Source organism: Eulemur rufifrons, chromosome 6, assembly GCF_041146395.1.
Source record: "Eulemur rufifrons isolate Redbay chromosome 6, OSU_ERuf_1, whole genome shotgun sequence".
Lineage (NCBI taxonomy): Eukaryota > Metazoa > Chordata > Mammalia > Primates > Lemuridae > Eulemur > Eulemur rufifrons.
The window spans coordinates 14,646,290-14,664,117 of NC_090988.1; the positions used below are offsets into that span (position 1 = coordinate 14,646,290).

The window sequence follows — 17,828 nt, forward strand, 5'->3', positions numbered from 1 at the left end:
ATGCTCCTGGGTTGTGCATGCGCATGAGAGTATATGTGTGCGTACTTTGGGAGGGTGTGTGTGTGCTGGGGGTGGGGTGTGTATGTGTGTGTGTCTACCTGGGGTTGGGTGTGTGTGCTGGGGGCCGGTTGTATATGTGCGTGTGTACTGTGTGTGTGTGCATGGGCGCACGCTGGGCCAGCCAGGAAGCAATGTGAGTAACAAAGACAGATCCAGAGTCACAGATTCAAAATACACAAGAAAAACACACAAACAAACATAGAAGCAAAGTTAAATTAAAAAATTGAGAAGCCCCATATTAGGCCTGGATTCCTATTTTATGACAAAGCAGAAGTGTCAGAGAAAGGTAAATGAAATACTCCTTCATCAAACTCCGATCTCAGGATGACCTATATCCTGCTCTGGGTAAGATAGTAGAAAAGGCCTCCATTGCTATGTCCCAACCACTTCTGTATTCAGAATAAGGACGAGGTTGAGACCTACTGATGCCCACTTCCATTCCAGTGTGTGTAGTTTGATAGCTGCTTTGTACAATAGCTGCATAAAAATTGAGACATTAATACTTTACATCATATATGTAAATAACCATCTTATGGTGATTTCTTCATGATTTGTAAATGGCTTAGTAAACTTATTAAATTACAGAACCTTCCTGCAAATCACAAACCACTATGTACTCTCTGTTTACACAGGATCTGTAAACAGTTCAGCCTCTACCTGCGTTTGCAGCTCTGTATTGGATAGTAAACTGATTTACCCCTGTGCCTTGCATGGCGTCAGCAGCAGAAATGCCTGTGACAGGAATACTTGCAACTCTTGGATACAGAAAACCTGGAGATCACTTTCCTATATATCCTAATTACTTGCTGTGTTCCTGTTAATCAGTAACATTATGGACGTCAACAGTGACCCAGATCCTAGAGGTAAGTATCAGTTCCTGGGCCAAGGGTACGTCTGCATGTTTGGATACAAGGGAGTGGGGTTTGGACAGGAAGCTGAGACTGAGCCACAAGGACATTTGGAGCCTACTGTCTTTGAGTCATAGATAACAACTCAGGGGCTTGGAAAAGACTGTACTACTCAAAGTGCTGGAATCGCAGGGAACAATTTACCCTCAGACATGTCTGCCTCCAACTAAGCACTCTCCTTTTGCAAGGGCAACAAAGAATTCTTCCGATTCCATGTCACATACTGCAATGGAGGAGAAGAGGAACGTAACTAAATGCATGTATTCTAGAGGCCTGGGAGGCGAAGGCTTTGAGAATGGAAGTCCTGCACTCCCTTCTCATCGCCAAAATCGGGTCAACACATCCCAAAATTTACAGCAAGCTGTTACAGACACAGACTGGGAAGGCCCTGCTGTGCGTAGAGCATAAAAGCCATGTCGGGATGCCAGAGTGAAGCATTTGCTAGGGAACAATAGGTGTAATTAAACGCAGTGACTAGCAGAGGCAGCTGACAATAGCTCACATGGGTTTCCATTATATTCCATGGGCAAGGTCAGTGGTCCTCAAACTTTTGTGGGCACTGGAACCATGTGGAGGGCTCATTAAAACGCAGATTACTGGGCTCTCCCCCCAGAGCTTCTGTTCAGTAGGGCTGAGGTGGGGCCCAAGTGGTGACATTGCTAAAGAGCATCCAGGTGCTGCAGGTGCTGCAGGTTCAGGGACCTCTGGTTAGGTAAGGGAAGAGGGAACTATTTCCAGTGGGAATCAGCCGTGAGCTATAAATCAAAAATTGGGGACAACAGAGGTGTGCAAATGGCCATAAGTAGAATGCTTAGAGTTTCATTCTTCCTCCAGGCAGGGCACAGACTAGGACAGGATGTGATATAATCTATATATGCCTCACCCAATTCCTTATGGTCAAAGATAAAGACAGGTTCAGCACTCTGAATCTTCCTCTCAATGTGCAAGTCTCACTAGCAGTAAACCCACTGATCCTAAAAAATAACCCAAGAACACAGGTGCCCAGGAGAGCTCTGACTGCAAATGGTACCATTTCTTAGTGCAGGTTTGACAATGGGCCCCTGCGGCATATCCACAGACCCGGTGAGGGTGGCCAATTCTGCAAACAACTTTCATATAATAGCTGATTACCCCTCTACTATGTTCCGACTCCGCTCCAAATTGGTAGGAAGCCCAAGAACAGCAGATGCCTAAACTTTTCACACCCCCTGAAGGGAAAGAAAAATGATATTGCTAGTATTGTGGTTCATTGTATCTTTTTATCTTGTTGAGTAGCAGAAATAATGTTCATAGCATTGGGACCTCTGCTTCTCTTCTATGTTTAATCACCCACAAAAACAATTTATTGCCCTGTATACTCTTCTACTATGAACATTAGCCATTAAATATACCTTTGACTTTCTTAATCATAAAACCCATCAGCTCATGAAATCTCAGAACTTGTTGTTTTGGCTGCCGATAAATCCTCCATTCCTGGAGCCCTGGATGAAGGTACTTAAAATGCTTTTCTTAATGACAAACGAAAGGGAGAGCCACAGAGCAACAGCTGGGCTGCTTCTCCACTTACATAGACAGTGCGGTAAGGAACGCCGAAGAAGAAAACTGGGATGGCCAACTTAATCTCAGATGAGCTTCCATCATCTACTTTAGGGGTTTTGGTGTCATTCTGCCAAAATGGATACATGAGCTCCCTGGGCTGAACTGTCAAGAGAGATAGTGGTTAGATAGATGGCAGCTCCCTCTTCCATTTGGCAAGCGACTTCCCTCCTACCTGCTAACGCCGGCTTCTTTCAATAAGGCCTGTGAGCTGAACACAGTCAGGCTGCCTTCTCATTCAGCCTAGACCTAGGCCACGCACAGCGCATTAGCTTCTGCCTCGGGGAAAGGGAAAATGGGGGTGATACCATTTCTCCTTGGGAGAAGGCACTTCCTAGGCTTCCGCGGCTCCTGGTGAGAGCCATGGTTACAACTGGCTGGAAGGCTGGAACTTATCCCTGCCTGGAGCTCTCCGGGTACTGAGAGGCAGCCTCTAGGTCCGGAATGGTCATGGCTATGAAGCTCCCTTCTAGCTCAAAAATTCCACTATGGTGTCTTTTCCTGAAAGGGGTTCCCACCCTCCTGCTGCATGACAGTAGAAGATACCAGATCCCAGAAGGAAATAAACAACAGTTGGACCCAGGACAAAAGGAGGAGGAGAGGGTTTGTAGTAATTGGCTCAGGAATGACCTTGATTGAGGGCCACCCCCAGGAGGCACCACGCCCAGCTCCTGTTTACAAAAGACAGACATGGGATCCTCCCGGGCAAGGAGGTCGGGCAGTGAGAACTTGGGAGAGGAGGTGCGGGGCTCTGACTGTCCTGGCCACAGGTGAGAGTCATCACACAGAGGCACACAGCGCCCTCCCTGGGGCAGGGTGGCCACCTCTGCTGCCAACCTGGTTTACTGCTCCGAAGTGTCCCATCCAGACTCTTGTGAGCTGTGGCCCAGGTTGGTGAGAGAAATGGGACAGGTTCCCCAGAGCCTGCATTACCTGGGGATCAGGCCTAATGGCATCTGTGAAATAATCTACGTTTTGGGTGTCACTGGTCTCTGCCTCTGTCCTTTCTTCTCTTGAATGAAAGAAAATAAAACAAGAGAACATCCTCTTTTTTTTTTTTCTTCTTTGTTTCTTTTTTAAAAAGTACTTGTTAGCTGTCAGGGGCGGCGGCAAATCCATTTGGGGTGTCTGGCCACAGTTCCCGAGGCACCTGCTCTCGCTGCCAGCCCCATTCTCCTGTGGGGCCCTCGCCACGGGAAGGCCCCCGCGCGGCACAGATGGGCTGATAGCCTGGCAAGCAACTGGCCAAGGACCGTCCTGCTCCTTTGGGAGCCTTTCAGTGAGCAGACAACAGCTCATGCGAAAGAGCTCGGAGGCCAGAAAGCAGCCCGGCAGCGCCAGGCAAAGTGCCAGCTCTGCAGTTCTGGAGGGGCAGCAAGAGGAGATCTGCTTGGAGGGACAGCTCCTTTCTTTCCAAGGGCTGACATTAGAGGGGAGTGGGGAAAACTAGTCTGGTTCTTAGTGTATACGCTTCATTCCCCGAGCCCCAAAAGTTTCTGAGACGCAGACCGGATTTTAGCCTTTAGGAGGTGCTGTGGCTCGTTTAATCTCAGGAGCACTCAGCCCATGAGCTGTATTTAATGTTACAATCAGTAGGTGAAAAAGGGTCTTCTAACATTCCTGTTTACATTATAGTCAAAAATTCCAAATTCCTAGAAAGTAGGAATTAAAAAAAATATATCTTTATAATCTCTACCACAGCATTATACACACGTACGTATTAAATTTGAAGGGTGATAAACTTTCCTAAGTTAATGGTAAACAAATCAAATCATGTCATAGATTTATCCTTTATAGGGAACTTTTTAGGACTCATGTCCAAGTATGCGTAAGGGCTCAAATTCACACTGAATTATAATTATTTTCATGGAAAGATTCATTGGTGTCTGGGGCAGCACTGGCCAATTTGCCTAGAGAATGGAAAAACCCACAACCCCTCATGGAGGACACAGAAAACAATGGCCATGAAGACTGACCCCCAACTTCTCTCTCTGCTCCAAAGGTGAGACAAGTTTGTAAGATTCTTCTCTTCACGAGTGATCCTAATTAGTTTGTGATTTTGAATAGGAAAGAATGAGCAGTTAAAAATTTTCAATTTTAAGAAGAATATAAAAAATAACAATATCTAATGTTGTAAATATTCAATATTACTTGCCCAGTGAAAATGAGGGTGCTTTCTAAAAAGGAGTAAGTTTAAACTACAATAGGTTCCATCTCAGAAGTCATTACTATTAAAAAATATATAGCTGTTGGCAGCCTGGCCTAACCCCATAGAATCAGAGTTAGTGAAAGAAAGAATATCCTACCCATGCTTGTCCTAGGCTGAGAATTTCATGATTAAAATGACTGTGTTTCCAGATTTTCTTTCTTTCACCAAATAAAATGTACTTTCCTGGAGTAGGGGTGGGAGATTGAAATCACAGAGACTCCATCATTATGGGGTTTCACACCCTGGTTCACTTGCTCCAACTGTTTAAATGCACCCAACTCTGGAAAAATATTGGCACTGTCGAAGGGCGTATAGATATGATCATTTCAGACTTGCAACCATTTGCCAGCTGAACCAAACAAACCAGCAAAATAAAGACAGGTGCTTTAGAATTTTTGCCATAAAAGTTTAAAATCCATGTAGACTGTCTCATCTTTCTTGTCTAAAATCCAAAAACAACAGTAGAAAGAAATGTATGTGGCCTTTCACATATCTAGGGCAACACTACACAGAGAACACGGAGTCACAAGGAGGGGAGTAATTATCTTATTTCACTCGCAGTTTTAGGTTTTTGGTCATTAAAAGGTCACCGATACACAAGTCACCAACATCAATGCCATTGTGACTTCCTAATTTTTGGCTAAAAGAAGTATATTCTTTAAAGTGACCACCATGAGTTAAATGCTTTAATGGGAATCCATGATCAAGCATGCGGGTAAACACACACCTATCCCATCTGCTTTTAATGGAAATATTTTGCATTATTTTAAGTATCTACTCCATTAATACAGGGCAACCTGGTCTATAAAAATTATGTTCAAAGTTAAATAAGAAAAAGTGGGAATGTAAGCAAACATCATTCAAAGTTAATGAGTTTTGCCCTTGACAACAGAATTTAATTTACATTTTTCTTGTTGTATCTGTTGATACATGTGCACCTGCCCTTACAATTATGGTTCCAATAAAAGTTTCTCTTTATAAATTCAAGAGCATGCTAATCAAGAGCTTTATGGAATTCTGCAGTACTCACCTTGGTGCCGTACAAGTGCGAAGATGAAAGAGACCCAAATTCTAAGTAATGATGAATAATTCATCCTGGAATTTTAAAAAGAAAAAGAAAAAAAAAATCCCCAGCTTGCCACAGTAAATAGAACACCAGGTGTGTTTGGTGGCAAATCCCGAGACACATCACAACCATCACAGAACAAATTCACATAACAGCATCAGTCGTTCTGAGCTGGGAAGCAGTTCCCTGAATGCTGGCAGGTCCTCCCAAGTTCAACACTCCATGAACAAATTAGCCAGTCTGGAAGTGTGATGAGATCATTGAAATTTCCAGGTAATTCTATAGAATCAGTGAGACCAGCAACGAGTAGAGGAATCTACTCTGCATCCAAGCAAGCACTGGAAAACAGGACTCAACTCTACCGTGGCGGGTGCTGGGTTGTACCTGTAGCACACAAACCGCGTCCTCTGTGAGACCTGGCTTTCTTAATTTTCTCAAAAGCTTTCCATTACGGTCAAAGAAAGTCAGTCAAAGCACAGTGTGGTTCTACAGGTAGGTGGATTTAGAGTTTGCCATCACCTTCTCCATAGAAGGGAGCCAATCCATCGTTTTGAAGTACTGGCCAGATTCATGGGTGGTCTAGGACCCTGTCCCCTGACTTTCCATGGTGAAATGAATGACAGCTACATTGGTAATACAAAGGGACCACTCCAGTATTGCTCCTTGGAATTACAATAAAAATAGAATCCAGTGCACAAGCAAGTCATTAGTTCCAGCAAGTTAGTTAAAGAAGAAACATTACGAAAATGAACTTGTTTTCATGTCAGGTTCCTTTACCCTTCATTAGGAGTGTGTTTGGTCTGTGCTGCTCTGCAAAGCTGCAATGCGAAGACAGATGCAAGCTCAAATTAGACATAAGAATCAAACTGCATGGCTAGACCGTGAAGTTTGCTGCTGACAGTATTCTCACAAATAAAAACCCTCCTCTTATCATTTGAAGTTATCACAATTCTTCAGCCAGACTTTCACGGAAAAGCAATGTGAGAGTTTTATTGTAAATCTTTAGTTGTCAAGTATACACATTGACATTTCAAGCACATATTAAATATTAGTCAGTTTTCCTGAAAATGGTACAAAGACTTTGCTAGAGATCACAACGCAGCTTTAGCGGAGGCAGATGTCCTGCAAGTTTAAGACTTGAGCCCTTAAGGGAAACTGTTCAGAGAGCAGTAAGGAAGATTCGTTTAGATATTTGTATTTATGAAAAATGTCACTAACCTGTTCTGCAGAGACTGGAGGGACTGAGAAATATTAAGTCAAATCTTGGCAAAATAAGAATTCATGTCAATTCTCCTCAACTTGCTGCCAATTATTTCTGATTCCTGAAATGACGTCTGAATCCCGTACTCTTAAAACCAAAAATTAAGTTAGTCCTGTGCTAGAGTCAGGTAAGTGTTGAGTTGCAATCAAGTTTTTTTCTATTGATTAAGGAAAACTAAATCTAAAGATCAGTTTCAGGATTGCGTAGAGAGGTTCTTTTCCTGAAAAACTAGACCTTTTTTTCCCCCCCTTAAAAAAAAAAAAGTAGATTCAGATGGAAATGTCAGGTACTTGGAGCTGAAACTTTGGTCCTTTCTGATCAGAATCACTTTGCACTGAAAAACACAAAAGAAACCTCCCCCCCTTCTACCTTTGTACCCAAAAGAAGGCAACTGTATAATGTTACAGAATTAGCATCCACCGGCATGGGATTAAAACTCCAAACAAAGCTTTGCTGCCTCCAACATTTAAATGAAGTTGGTTTTCTACTAAAGTCTTTTTTTGTTTCTCTGGTTTTGAACAGTCGCCACAGATAGGCTCTACTCTGTTTTTTCACAGGTATGCATGAAGTATTTAAAGAAACTTTTCCAAACTTTTCTAGGCTTCATTCCTTCTCTTTTCTCTCTGATACACCGCTGTGTAGGTGAGAGGCCAGGGCACTTCTCAGGCAAAACTGAACCAAGCACCCAGTGCGGGCATGAGCTTGCACAAGGGAAAACCCCAAACTATGCCCTGGAAACCTCGCCTGATGCCCAGTGAGGGTCATCGGGGAGCTGGGGAAATGGGGGGAAGATAGACCTCTTCTGATAAAAATTTACAGTAAGTAAATAATTTAAAAGGCATTGTGAACAAGGGAAAAACAAAACGTCTTAGGTTCGATGCTCCCCAGCATCCAGTAGATGTGGAATGAGAAAAATTGGCTATGGCATAAGCTAAATCTACTGTTCAAAATGTTTAAAATGAAATTTATTGTGAAAGAAGTAATATGAATGTAGCAGAAAGAAATTCTTTTGTAAATCAATGAGAATTTAACAATTACTCCAAATTTTCTCCAACCAGATATTTGAATGCTGACTGTATGAAAGAGATCTAATTCCCGGTTTAAGCAAGCTGCCCTAAATGGACAAGAGTGTTTGGGGAACTATTTTTTTTTTAGCTTAAATTACTCAATATTTTTCAAAAAATCTGTGATAATTTAATACGTTTCACACATTGTTTATTCTCTCACTGGTATTATGAATCCTCCACATCTATTTACTTACAGATGTCAAATGACTGTTTTCCCCCAAAAGGCATATATTTATAGAACAGAAAATCTAGCTTTTTGGGTGCCCATTTAAAATAAAATTAAGCTCAAATCCAAGACTCACCTAGAGAAGCATTCTGGTTGCCCAGCCTTTGTTAGAATTTTAGCCCGGTATCCACCTAAATGTCTTGAAGCGATAGTTGGTTCTATTTTAAAAACTGCTAGTGGCATACTAATTGCTTGCATTTTCTTTTTTCATGCACTCATGGATATTTATATCTCAGCCCTCTTGACCCATTTTAGATGCTTCACCCTTCTCGAGGCAGGACTGCTACTGGGATGAATGCCATTGGGACAAGATGGTGGCATAAATGAATCAGCCTTTGAGAATTCGGCTCCAAGCGAGAGAGCACTCCTGAGGAGAGACTGGTGTGGTAGATCAGCTGTTGGGCTGGGAAGCCGGTCGCTGAGTATGTGTTCTGGGTATGTGCTCAGTGGCCACAGGTGGACAAGTGACAGAAATCTCTTTCCATGCTGTGTTAGCAGAAGGACTTATTTTGTTGAGCGTGTGAGGTGGGCAAAGATTCCTGACAAAATTTAAACTGGGGGTGGGAGGGAGTGTCTTGAAGGGAGTCACCCAAGATATCTGTGCTTTGTAAAGATGTCGTAGATTGATGCTGCCTTTTAGGCAAAAGGAAAGACAGCTCAAACCAAACAAAAAATATATAATTCCCTAAAAACAAGTAGAATAGGTCTTCTGTGCTGAATGTTGTTTGTTTTGTTTCCTTAAGTTCCATACACTTTTTCTGTGAAAGAGATTGTCAGATTTGAGCTAGTTTGAAACGATGCTGTTGTTGGTTGTGGCAGACATGGACATGCGCTATTCAGAGCCCCTGCAAAAGAGATGTGAGAAGGCCACTGTGGGTGGCCAACAGTCTCCAACTCTTAGAGCCTTCAGGCTCAGCCTCAGCCATGGGCACACTATACACTAATACTCCTCGTGGGGTGTCCCCCAGCGAATGCCTGGACAAGGTGGGGGCGCCTGGCTTAGCACCTCCCACCAAAAGCAGGACTCCCCTAAGGAGCTGTTTTTGCTCCAGAGAGCCCTGTTGAGTGACAAAGACTCAGTCAGGTGGTCAAGCAAGACAGCTGTAGAATACCAAAATCAGGGTCTACATACATATCTGCAGCTGTCCCCAACCTTTTTGGCACCAGGAACTGGTTTCATGGAAGACAATTTTTCCATGAAGGAAGTGGGGGAGGCAGAGCTCAAGCAGTGATGTGAGTTATGGGGAGCAGCTGTAAATACAGATGAAGCTTTGCTGGCTTGCCAAGTGCTCACCTCCAGTTCCTAGGTTTCATGGGGAATAATTTTTCCATGGACTGGGGGCAGGGTAGGGGCTGCGGGGGAGTTAGACCTCAGGCAGTGAGTCGCAGCCTGGTTCCTAACAGGCCACAGACCACTGCTGGATTTCGGCCTGGGGATTGGGGACCACAGCATATATGTACCTATATATATTATGTATATAATTTTGTATATATACATGTACAAGAATACATACATATATGTATATTTTATATTTATATATATTTGAGATATTGGGTAGATGCTTCCAAAGATTTATTTCTCAAAACTTCAGACACGTCCTACTCCACACCATTAAGAGCTAAAATTTCTCCCAGCAAAGGAAGACAATAGAGAGAACCTTCCCCAACAGGGCAACAGGTGGCCCCCTCAAAAACTGTTCCCACCTCCTCTCCTGACTGCTAGGCCTATAATCAGGGTTCAGTTGCAGCATAACCCAGCCAGAGACATGCTGGGATGCTAAGAGAGGATAAGGACTGTGCCCTCAAAGGAGCTGCAAGATCTGGCCAGCACATACTGGAACGGAACGGGAGGAGGGAAGACCCAGGGAAATGGATTCTCAGGGTGTGCAGTCAAGGAGACTGGGCCATAAGATAGAAAAAGTGGGAGTTTATTGACTTAGGAGAACTCTCTAGAGATACAGGCTTCAACACTGTGTCAAGAACTCCAGAGAATAGTGCAAACTCACTCCTAGAAGCCTGGAAACAGTAATGGCTCATGCTGAGTAAGGTTGAAATGCCCGAATTACTGTGGCAGATGGCAGAAGGAGGGACTGAAAGGGTCAGGGATGGGAGCATGCTGGATAGACATATTATGTGAGTCCGCTAGACCTACCAGACAATTTTGGTACATGGAAGATCCAGAGGGGAAAAGCACACCGTCCATCAAAGCCAGCAGAACATGCTGGTAAGTGAAGCACCAGCATCACTAAGAAGCTCAGTGATGATGCCCCTCTGCCGGCCAGGGCTCGTGCCAAGTGAGGTGGTCACAGAGCTTGGCTCCCTGATAGCAATGGTGATGATGGGCCTCTGAAGAAATAGAGGCCAGGTGACATCACTCTACTGCATGGGGCCAGAATGGGTCATAAGTTCATCATGATCAATATGAAAAGAGGGGAAGCCAAGGGGGCCTGACCCACGTAGGGTCATGAATGTGACTGATAGAGCATGGCATGCAAGGGCAAAGGAGATGGGCAGCCAACATGGGTATTGCTTACTACATAAAATAAACAAAGAGCAGGAATGGTTGAGAAAGGCTGAGAAGTTGTCCCAATAAAAAAATCATGATACCTGCTCAGTTTCTGGATCTGAGTCAGTTTTCAAATTTGGAATCTATAAACTGAAAAGGTCACTGGACCTTGAAACACCATGGCAAGTGTGTATGGTAATGATTACCCCAGTCAGTCCCCAGAAAGACCTTTGATCGTTTACTCAAGTGACTGTAGAGTTGGGGAAGGGGAATGCCTAGAACTTTTGAGAACTATTGGTCAAGGGGTTTGAGTTAACAATGATACCCAAAGACTCTGCTAGAGTGAGAACATAGGGCCCAAAGAATGAAAGCAACCAAAAATGAAAGCTGGAAAGATCCAGCTTACAATGGGTCCACAGGGGTTGCAGATCCACCTGGATGTCATTTTCCTAGTCCCAACATGTAATTGGGATTGATGTACTTGACATATTGGCTCTTGCTCTGCAGAGAAAGAACTATTGTCATAAGGAAGGCAAGTGAAACCTCTGGAACTGCTCTCCCCTACTCCAGCCAAGGTAGTAAATACAAAAGAGGATTGCATCCTGGACTGAGGACAGGATGGCAAAGATCATGTCACTCTTAAAGAGGAGGGGTGGTGGACTCTATCATATCTGCATTCAACTGTCCAGGATGAATCCCAGAGAATGGCTGTGGACTACTGCAAGTTCAACCAAGTAGCAGTCCCAGTTGCAGCTGCTGTGCTAATGTAGTATCTTTGCTAGAGCCGATTAGCATAGCGTCAGGTACATGATATGTGGCCACTCACTTGGAAAATGTACCTCTTTCCTATCTAAATCAGGAACGAGGATCAGAAATAGCTCACATCATATGGAACAGCAGACAATATACATTTTTAGCTTTGCCTCATGGTTATGATAAGTCTCCCACCTTCTTTCATAATACAATGCAAAAAGGTCTGGGCCACCTGGGTCCCACAGAGCATCACCTTGATTTACTGCATTGATAACAGCAACAGATTGGGCATGAAGAGCCAGAGATGGCCAGCAGGCTAGACGCCTTGGTAGAACACATGTGCTCCGGAAGGGGGGAGATAAATCCTACAAGGATTCAGGGCTGCTACCTCGGTAAAGTTTTAGGAGTCCAGTGATCAGGAACATGCTGGGACCTCCCCTCCCAAGTAAAACACAAATTACTGCACCTTGCATCCTCTCTACAAAGAGATTCTTCCTTCTTTGTAGGCTTCTTTGTCTTTTTGAGGCCCCATACTGGGAATATTGCTCCAGCCTACATTCCAGGTGGTACGGAATTAAGCCAGTTTTGAGCTGCCTGAGAGAATGAAAGAATTCTGTAGCAGCTCCAAGCTACAGTGTAAGCAGCTCTGCTCCTTGGGCCATACGTTCAGTAGACCCTTTGATGTTGGAGGTGTCAGTGGTGGAAAAAGATGAAACATAGAGTTTATTACAAACACCAGTGGGAGAACTACAGACCCCCTAGAGTTCTGGAAAAAGGTCATGCCATCTGCAGCAAAGAAGGACACACCTCCTGAAAATCAGCTCCTGGCATGGGACTGGGTCCTGTGATGGAACATTTGACCAAGAGACAGTGGCTATGGGTCCAGAACTTCCCATCACCATCTGGGTCCTGTTGGGCTCACCAAGTTATGATGTCAGGTGGACCCAGTAGCAATCTATCATAAGATGGCAATGATATATCTGGGACTGGTTATGAGCAAGATGCCTGCCTATGTAGTCCAGACTCCATGTCGCCTGCCACAGTTTCACTAGTGCCCCATCCCCAGCTCAGATCACACATACGGCCACATGAGGGGAGGTGCATATGACAAGCTGAAGTAGGAGGCAAAAGCCTAAGCTTGGTGTATGGATGGATTGGCTTGGTGTGTATATGCAAGCCTAAGGCAGAGGTGGCTACATGTGAGCCTCACTCAGGAGTGGCCTTGGAAAACAATGATAAGGGAACATCTTCCTAATGTGTAGAGCTTTGGGTGATATATCTTGTCTTGTACTATGTGTCAGAGGAGAAGTGCTCTGAGATTAGAATTTTTACACACTCATAAGCAGTGGTGAATCATATAGTCAGCTGGACAAGGGAGGGCCTGACAAGAAAAAGATTGAAAAATCAGTACAAAGAAGCCTGGAGTAGAGACATGTGCATAGACAGATGAGAATGGACATGAAGTGTGATCTTTATGGTGGGTGTTAATATATTTATATCATGAATATACACCACCCACCAGAAAGCATCTAATACAGAAGAGGTACTAAACAACCAAGTAGACAAAATGACTTTTGCTAGTTGGTGTTAAGCAGCCTTTGTCAGTGTTGGTACAATGGGCACTCATGTGAAGAGGCCAGCAGCAGAGACAGAGGTTATGCAGGGACCTAATAGCATGAACACCCATTTAGCAAGGCTGTTTCAGCTACCATACACTCTGAATGTTCGACCTGCCAATAACAGAGACCAAAGCTGAGACCCCATATGTCACTGTTCCTTGGTGAAACCAACTGGCCACTTGGTGGCAAAATGACCACATTGGCCCCCTTTCATCCTGGAAGGGTCAGTGGCTCCTTCCTACAGAGATGGAGACATATTCTGGATATGAGTATGCCTTTCTTGCCCAGGGGCCTCAGCCACACCACTAACGGGAGGCTTACAGAATCTCCGATCCACAGGCACAGAATTCCATGTAAAATAGCATCTGACTAGGGAACACTGTTACAGAAAAAGGGGTGTGAGTGGGCTCATGACTATGGGTCTACTGGTTGGAATACAAATAATATGATGTAGAAGATGCTGGCCCAGTCGAGAATTGAAGTGACTTGCTTAAGGAGCAGGTGAAGCACTACCTTGAAGACAATACCATGCAAGGTGCTATCCTTGGGATACTCTATACACTGAGTCAGAGACCTTTGTATGGTGCAGTGTCCCCAGCAGGAAGACTACGTAAGTGCAAGTGCAGGAACCCAAGTGTGGAAACAGAAGTGGCCTCACTTGCCATTACCCTCTGTGATCAGTGGGGGACTCTGTGCTTCCCAATCCCTCATCTCTGGGCTATATGGAGTTTGAAGTCCTGGTTCCCCAAGGGAGGACCACCACTCTCACCAGGGGACACAGCAAGAGTCTGAACTACTGTAAGATTAAACTACAAGCTCTGGCTGTGATGCTACCTGGGCACCTTGGGCTCCCATGTCTAAAGACTAGCAGGCAAGAAGATGAATCATCTTGTTAGGAGAAATTGATCCTGATGAGCAGGAGGAGGTAAAGCTGTGGGTACATAGGGGTTCAAGGGATAATGCATGGAACTCAGGTGGCTCACTTGCATGCCTCTTGGTACCCTTTTACCCAATTGTGACCACGGTGGACAAGTGTAGCAACCCCAGTCTGAGCAGTATATGGTTACCAGGGACTCAGACTACTAAGGAATTAAGGTTCGAGTGAAACTACCAGGTAAGTCTCTGAGATCAATAGAGGCAATCACTGAGGTAATACAATGGAGAGTGGAAGAGGGAGACACTGGGCACCAGTTATAGTCCTGAAATCAACTGCAGTGACAGGGGTTGTAGGTCATTCCCCTAATCTCTCTCTTCTAAGTTTCCCTTCAGGAAGAGAGGTCCACCAGCGTTGCCTAATCATGGATAGAGAACTGAGCCTACACATTGCATGGAGTGGACTGTGGCAGACATGAGGATGCCTCACTTGGATCCACCTTCAAGGAAAGAATGATTTGCAGGTACAAGGAGTACGGTTAGCTGACAGCTTCCAACTGTTGGCTCCTTCAGTATTCAAGCTGTGATTATGTTCTTATTGATTCCCAAATCAATGACTGAGAAAAGCATTGGCAAAATGCCATGGCCATTTTTCCCCAAGGTGAGACTTGTCCAATGGAAAAGCTTTGCTCCAGAACACCTATTGGGCTGGCCGACTTTGTGAGGTCTGTAGCATGGTCTGATGGCTCCTCCTGCCCAGTCCTACTTCTTCCCCCATTCCTTCACAGGTATCACTCCCCAACAGACTTTTTGCATTCCCAACTCTGCCTCAGCTTCTGCTTCCTGGAGAACTGAACCTGTGACATTGGTGTCTTGGATAAACTTAAAAGCCCTCTACAATTGATTGTTTTGCTTCATTATATGATCTACCATGGAGAGTTCAGATATTTCTGTAGTGCAGCTGTTGCTACCACTTATCCACTCATTGAATAATGTCTAACCTCCTAGATTTAGCTCATTGAGGTCATTATATCTAAGGCTGGACTTACATTCTCCCTATAAATAGTAATCCATAGCAGAATTCTTACCATGGATGAGGTGATGAAGAAAAATGCAGTTGTGTTCCTGCAGACTTGTCCTAAATAGTAAAGACATTGGCAATGAAAATACGCTCAAGAGCCCTACACATGGAAGTTTGCCTGTCTTATTGCATTAGAATCTTCATTACTGGACATCTGTGTTAACTTGCATAAAACAGGATGTTCACACAGTCTATTATAGTTTTTCATTCTTGAGATCAGATATTTTTTTAAACCTGATGAAACATTTCTAAAAATTTTCATATTTATTAGTATAATGGTAATAAATACTTAATTGCAAGCTGCACCAGGAGTTTAAATTGTAGAATAAATGCTCTAGAGTTCATCTTTTGAAAGAATTAATATTGTTTGCCTTTAAGTTATATTTCTTTTTGTGCTGGCCTTACTCATTCTGGACTCTGGGTTTGGGCTAATGCTAATAATAATCATGGCTTACTTATGAGAAATATGGCATTGGCTCTTTGAAAACCAAATTGAATGACACTGAATGTTTATTAACTAGCTAGCAATATTTTCTAGATCTAAGAGTTCAATAATAAAAGATGTTCATCTCTGAAAATTTAAACAAATCATCTAAGATATTTTCCGAAAGCAACTGAAGTATCTTTAGCCAAGGAGTTTGTAATAGCTAAATCCAAGTGGACTGACATAACCAAAAACCTCACAATTGGCCTGAGTCTATTAATAACATCCTTGTTAGCACATTAGTAATAAAGTTGGGGAAAAAAGGGAGCGGGACAGACATATTATATTCCTTATTCACCAAGGAGCACGAAGCAGTTCCTCTAGAAGAGATCTCACTGGTAGGCAAGAACCAGCCGTAATTAAACCTTACTCTTGCCAATAAGCACAGGATTTCAGAGTGATTAATCCATCACTTTTCAAGGGCACTCAGCTGAAACAAATGTTCACACATTGTTAAGGATAAATAATCCATATATACCTTCTGCTGCAGAAGTGAAATCTCACTTACCAATGATTAAAAGTTACAGGTTCTAGAAGAAAGATAGACAATACGTATGGCTCAGGAAATCTGTAATGTGTTGAATTCGAGTGCCTATGTTTGCATGACTAATTGGGAAGAATGCTATCTTGGTTGCACTAACCAGGAATCGTATCAAGCTCAAGATCAGTAAAGTTTTTCACTTTGCATGGATGTGACAAATAATAAAACCAGAAAAAAAATGCTTGTTTTATATAATCTCAGTGGAGAACAATTTGGTAATATCTACCAAAATTACACTTTGATCTTTTAATTCAGCAATCTCACTTCTGGGAAGGTATTCTACAGATATATTTCAAACATGTAAAAGAACATATGTTGTTTACTGCAGAAAAATTAAGAAGAGTGGAAAAAAAGAGAGATTGAGAGAGAAAAAACTAAAATGTCAATGAATAGGGTATTGGTTAAACAAATTATGGTACATCTATAAAAGGAATACTACAAAGGATAAGTGATTTCCTCTGTAGCATCACAGACACAGTCCCAAGATACACTTTAAACAAGGTGTGTGACAGTGTATAATATGGTAATTTTGCTCTATGAAAGGGGGAGGAGCAGAATATATATTCTTGTTAGCTATTATTTATGTAAACTCTGGAGGCATACACAAGGGAAACTAATAAAAACTGGAGAACAGGCATTAGAATGGGACTTTCCAATGTATACCTTCTTTATATTGTTTGATTTATAAACCAAGTGAATGTTATTTACTTAAAAATTAAACTTAAATGGTTTTTTAAGGCATCTTTATGTAAGCAAATTGAAATTTAAAGCAAACAAAATTTTAACACAACCAAGACAGTTCATGCTGTCCTAGTTGTATTCCCTAACAGTGGAGTAATTATCACACCTGCCCTCAAATGTATCCAGTATTTCAGAAAACATTTTTCTCTCTTTATGCTGTATTCTTTGTCTGCTTCCCCTATCTCATTTCTTATTTAACACCTTAATTGTATTAGAGTGACTAAAAAGCATTCAAAGATGAAGAGCCTAAAAGATTTGACAAACTGAAATTGCATTGTAATTTTTTTGGTAGATCTAGATCTTGCAGACCATCATAGATAACTTGTCTCCTCTATTTTTTGAGCAATATTTATATTCTTCATGAGGCTCCCTCTTGAATTTTAAGAAGGAACAATAGCGTGCTCACCACCTCATCCATTCCAGTAACAAAATCTCTGATAAAGGATCCTAGATTATAAACTTATTTTTTCCCTCTTACACCAATTTCAAGTTCACTTGGAACAGTATGCCTCTCTGATAACAACCTATGGGTTGAAACTGAGTGATCTGTCTGGCTTTTGGCTATCTACTGAAACCTAGTTTTAAGTCTCTAGAATAACCTGAGGTTAAAATCCAAATTATCAGTCTCCCTGCATTGTATTGCTGGTTCATTTATTCTTGTCAATAGCATGCATCACGAGTGCCTGATATGGCATTTCAAAAGAGCAAGAAGGACAACAGATATGTACCAATGGTAATTTCACAGTTCTGGAAATGGCATGAGGGCAAATTCCAATCTGGATTTGAGGTTATAAAATACATCAGTGATTCTGTTACAGAGCAAATCAATTCAGTAAA

General features: G+C 42.8%; 1 protein-coding gene across 6 annotated transcripts in view; it reads right to left on the minus strand.

Moving 5' to 3' along the window:
• Nucleotides 1-8,725, minus strand: part of TECTA (tectorin alpha) — a 76,826-nt gene extending 68,101 nt beyond the window's left edge. For 2 of the 6 annotated variants that reach the window (XM_069470768.1, XM_069470773.1), the window contains exons 1-5: nt 8,470-8,725; nt 7,058-7,187; nt 5,804-5,868; nt 4,541-4,606; nt 2,536-2,669 (exon numbers count right to left, since the gene is read on the minus strand). In XM_069470768.1, coding sequence (XP_069326869.1) covers nt 2,536-2,669; nt 4,541-4,606; nt 5,804-5,867 — 264 coding nt within the window. In that variant the 5' untranslated portion in view covers nt 5,868; nt 7,058-7,187; nt 8,470-8,725. Of the gene's footprint in view, nt 1-2,535; nt 2,670-4,540; nt 4,607-4,870; nt 4,943-5,803; nt 5,869-7,057; nt 7,235-7,692; nt 7,738-8,469 lie in introns of those variants that run through there. The other 4 variants (XM_069470769.1, XM_069470771.1, XM_069470770.1 and 1 more) reach the window with 4 other exon arrangements.
• Between the last annotated feature and the right edge of the window lie 9,103 nt (nt 8,726-17,828).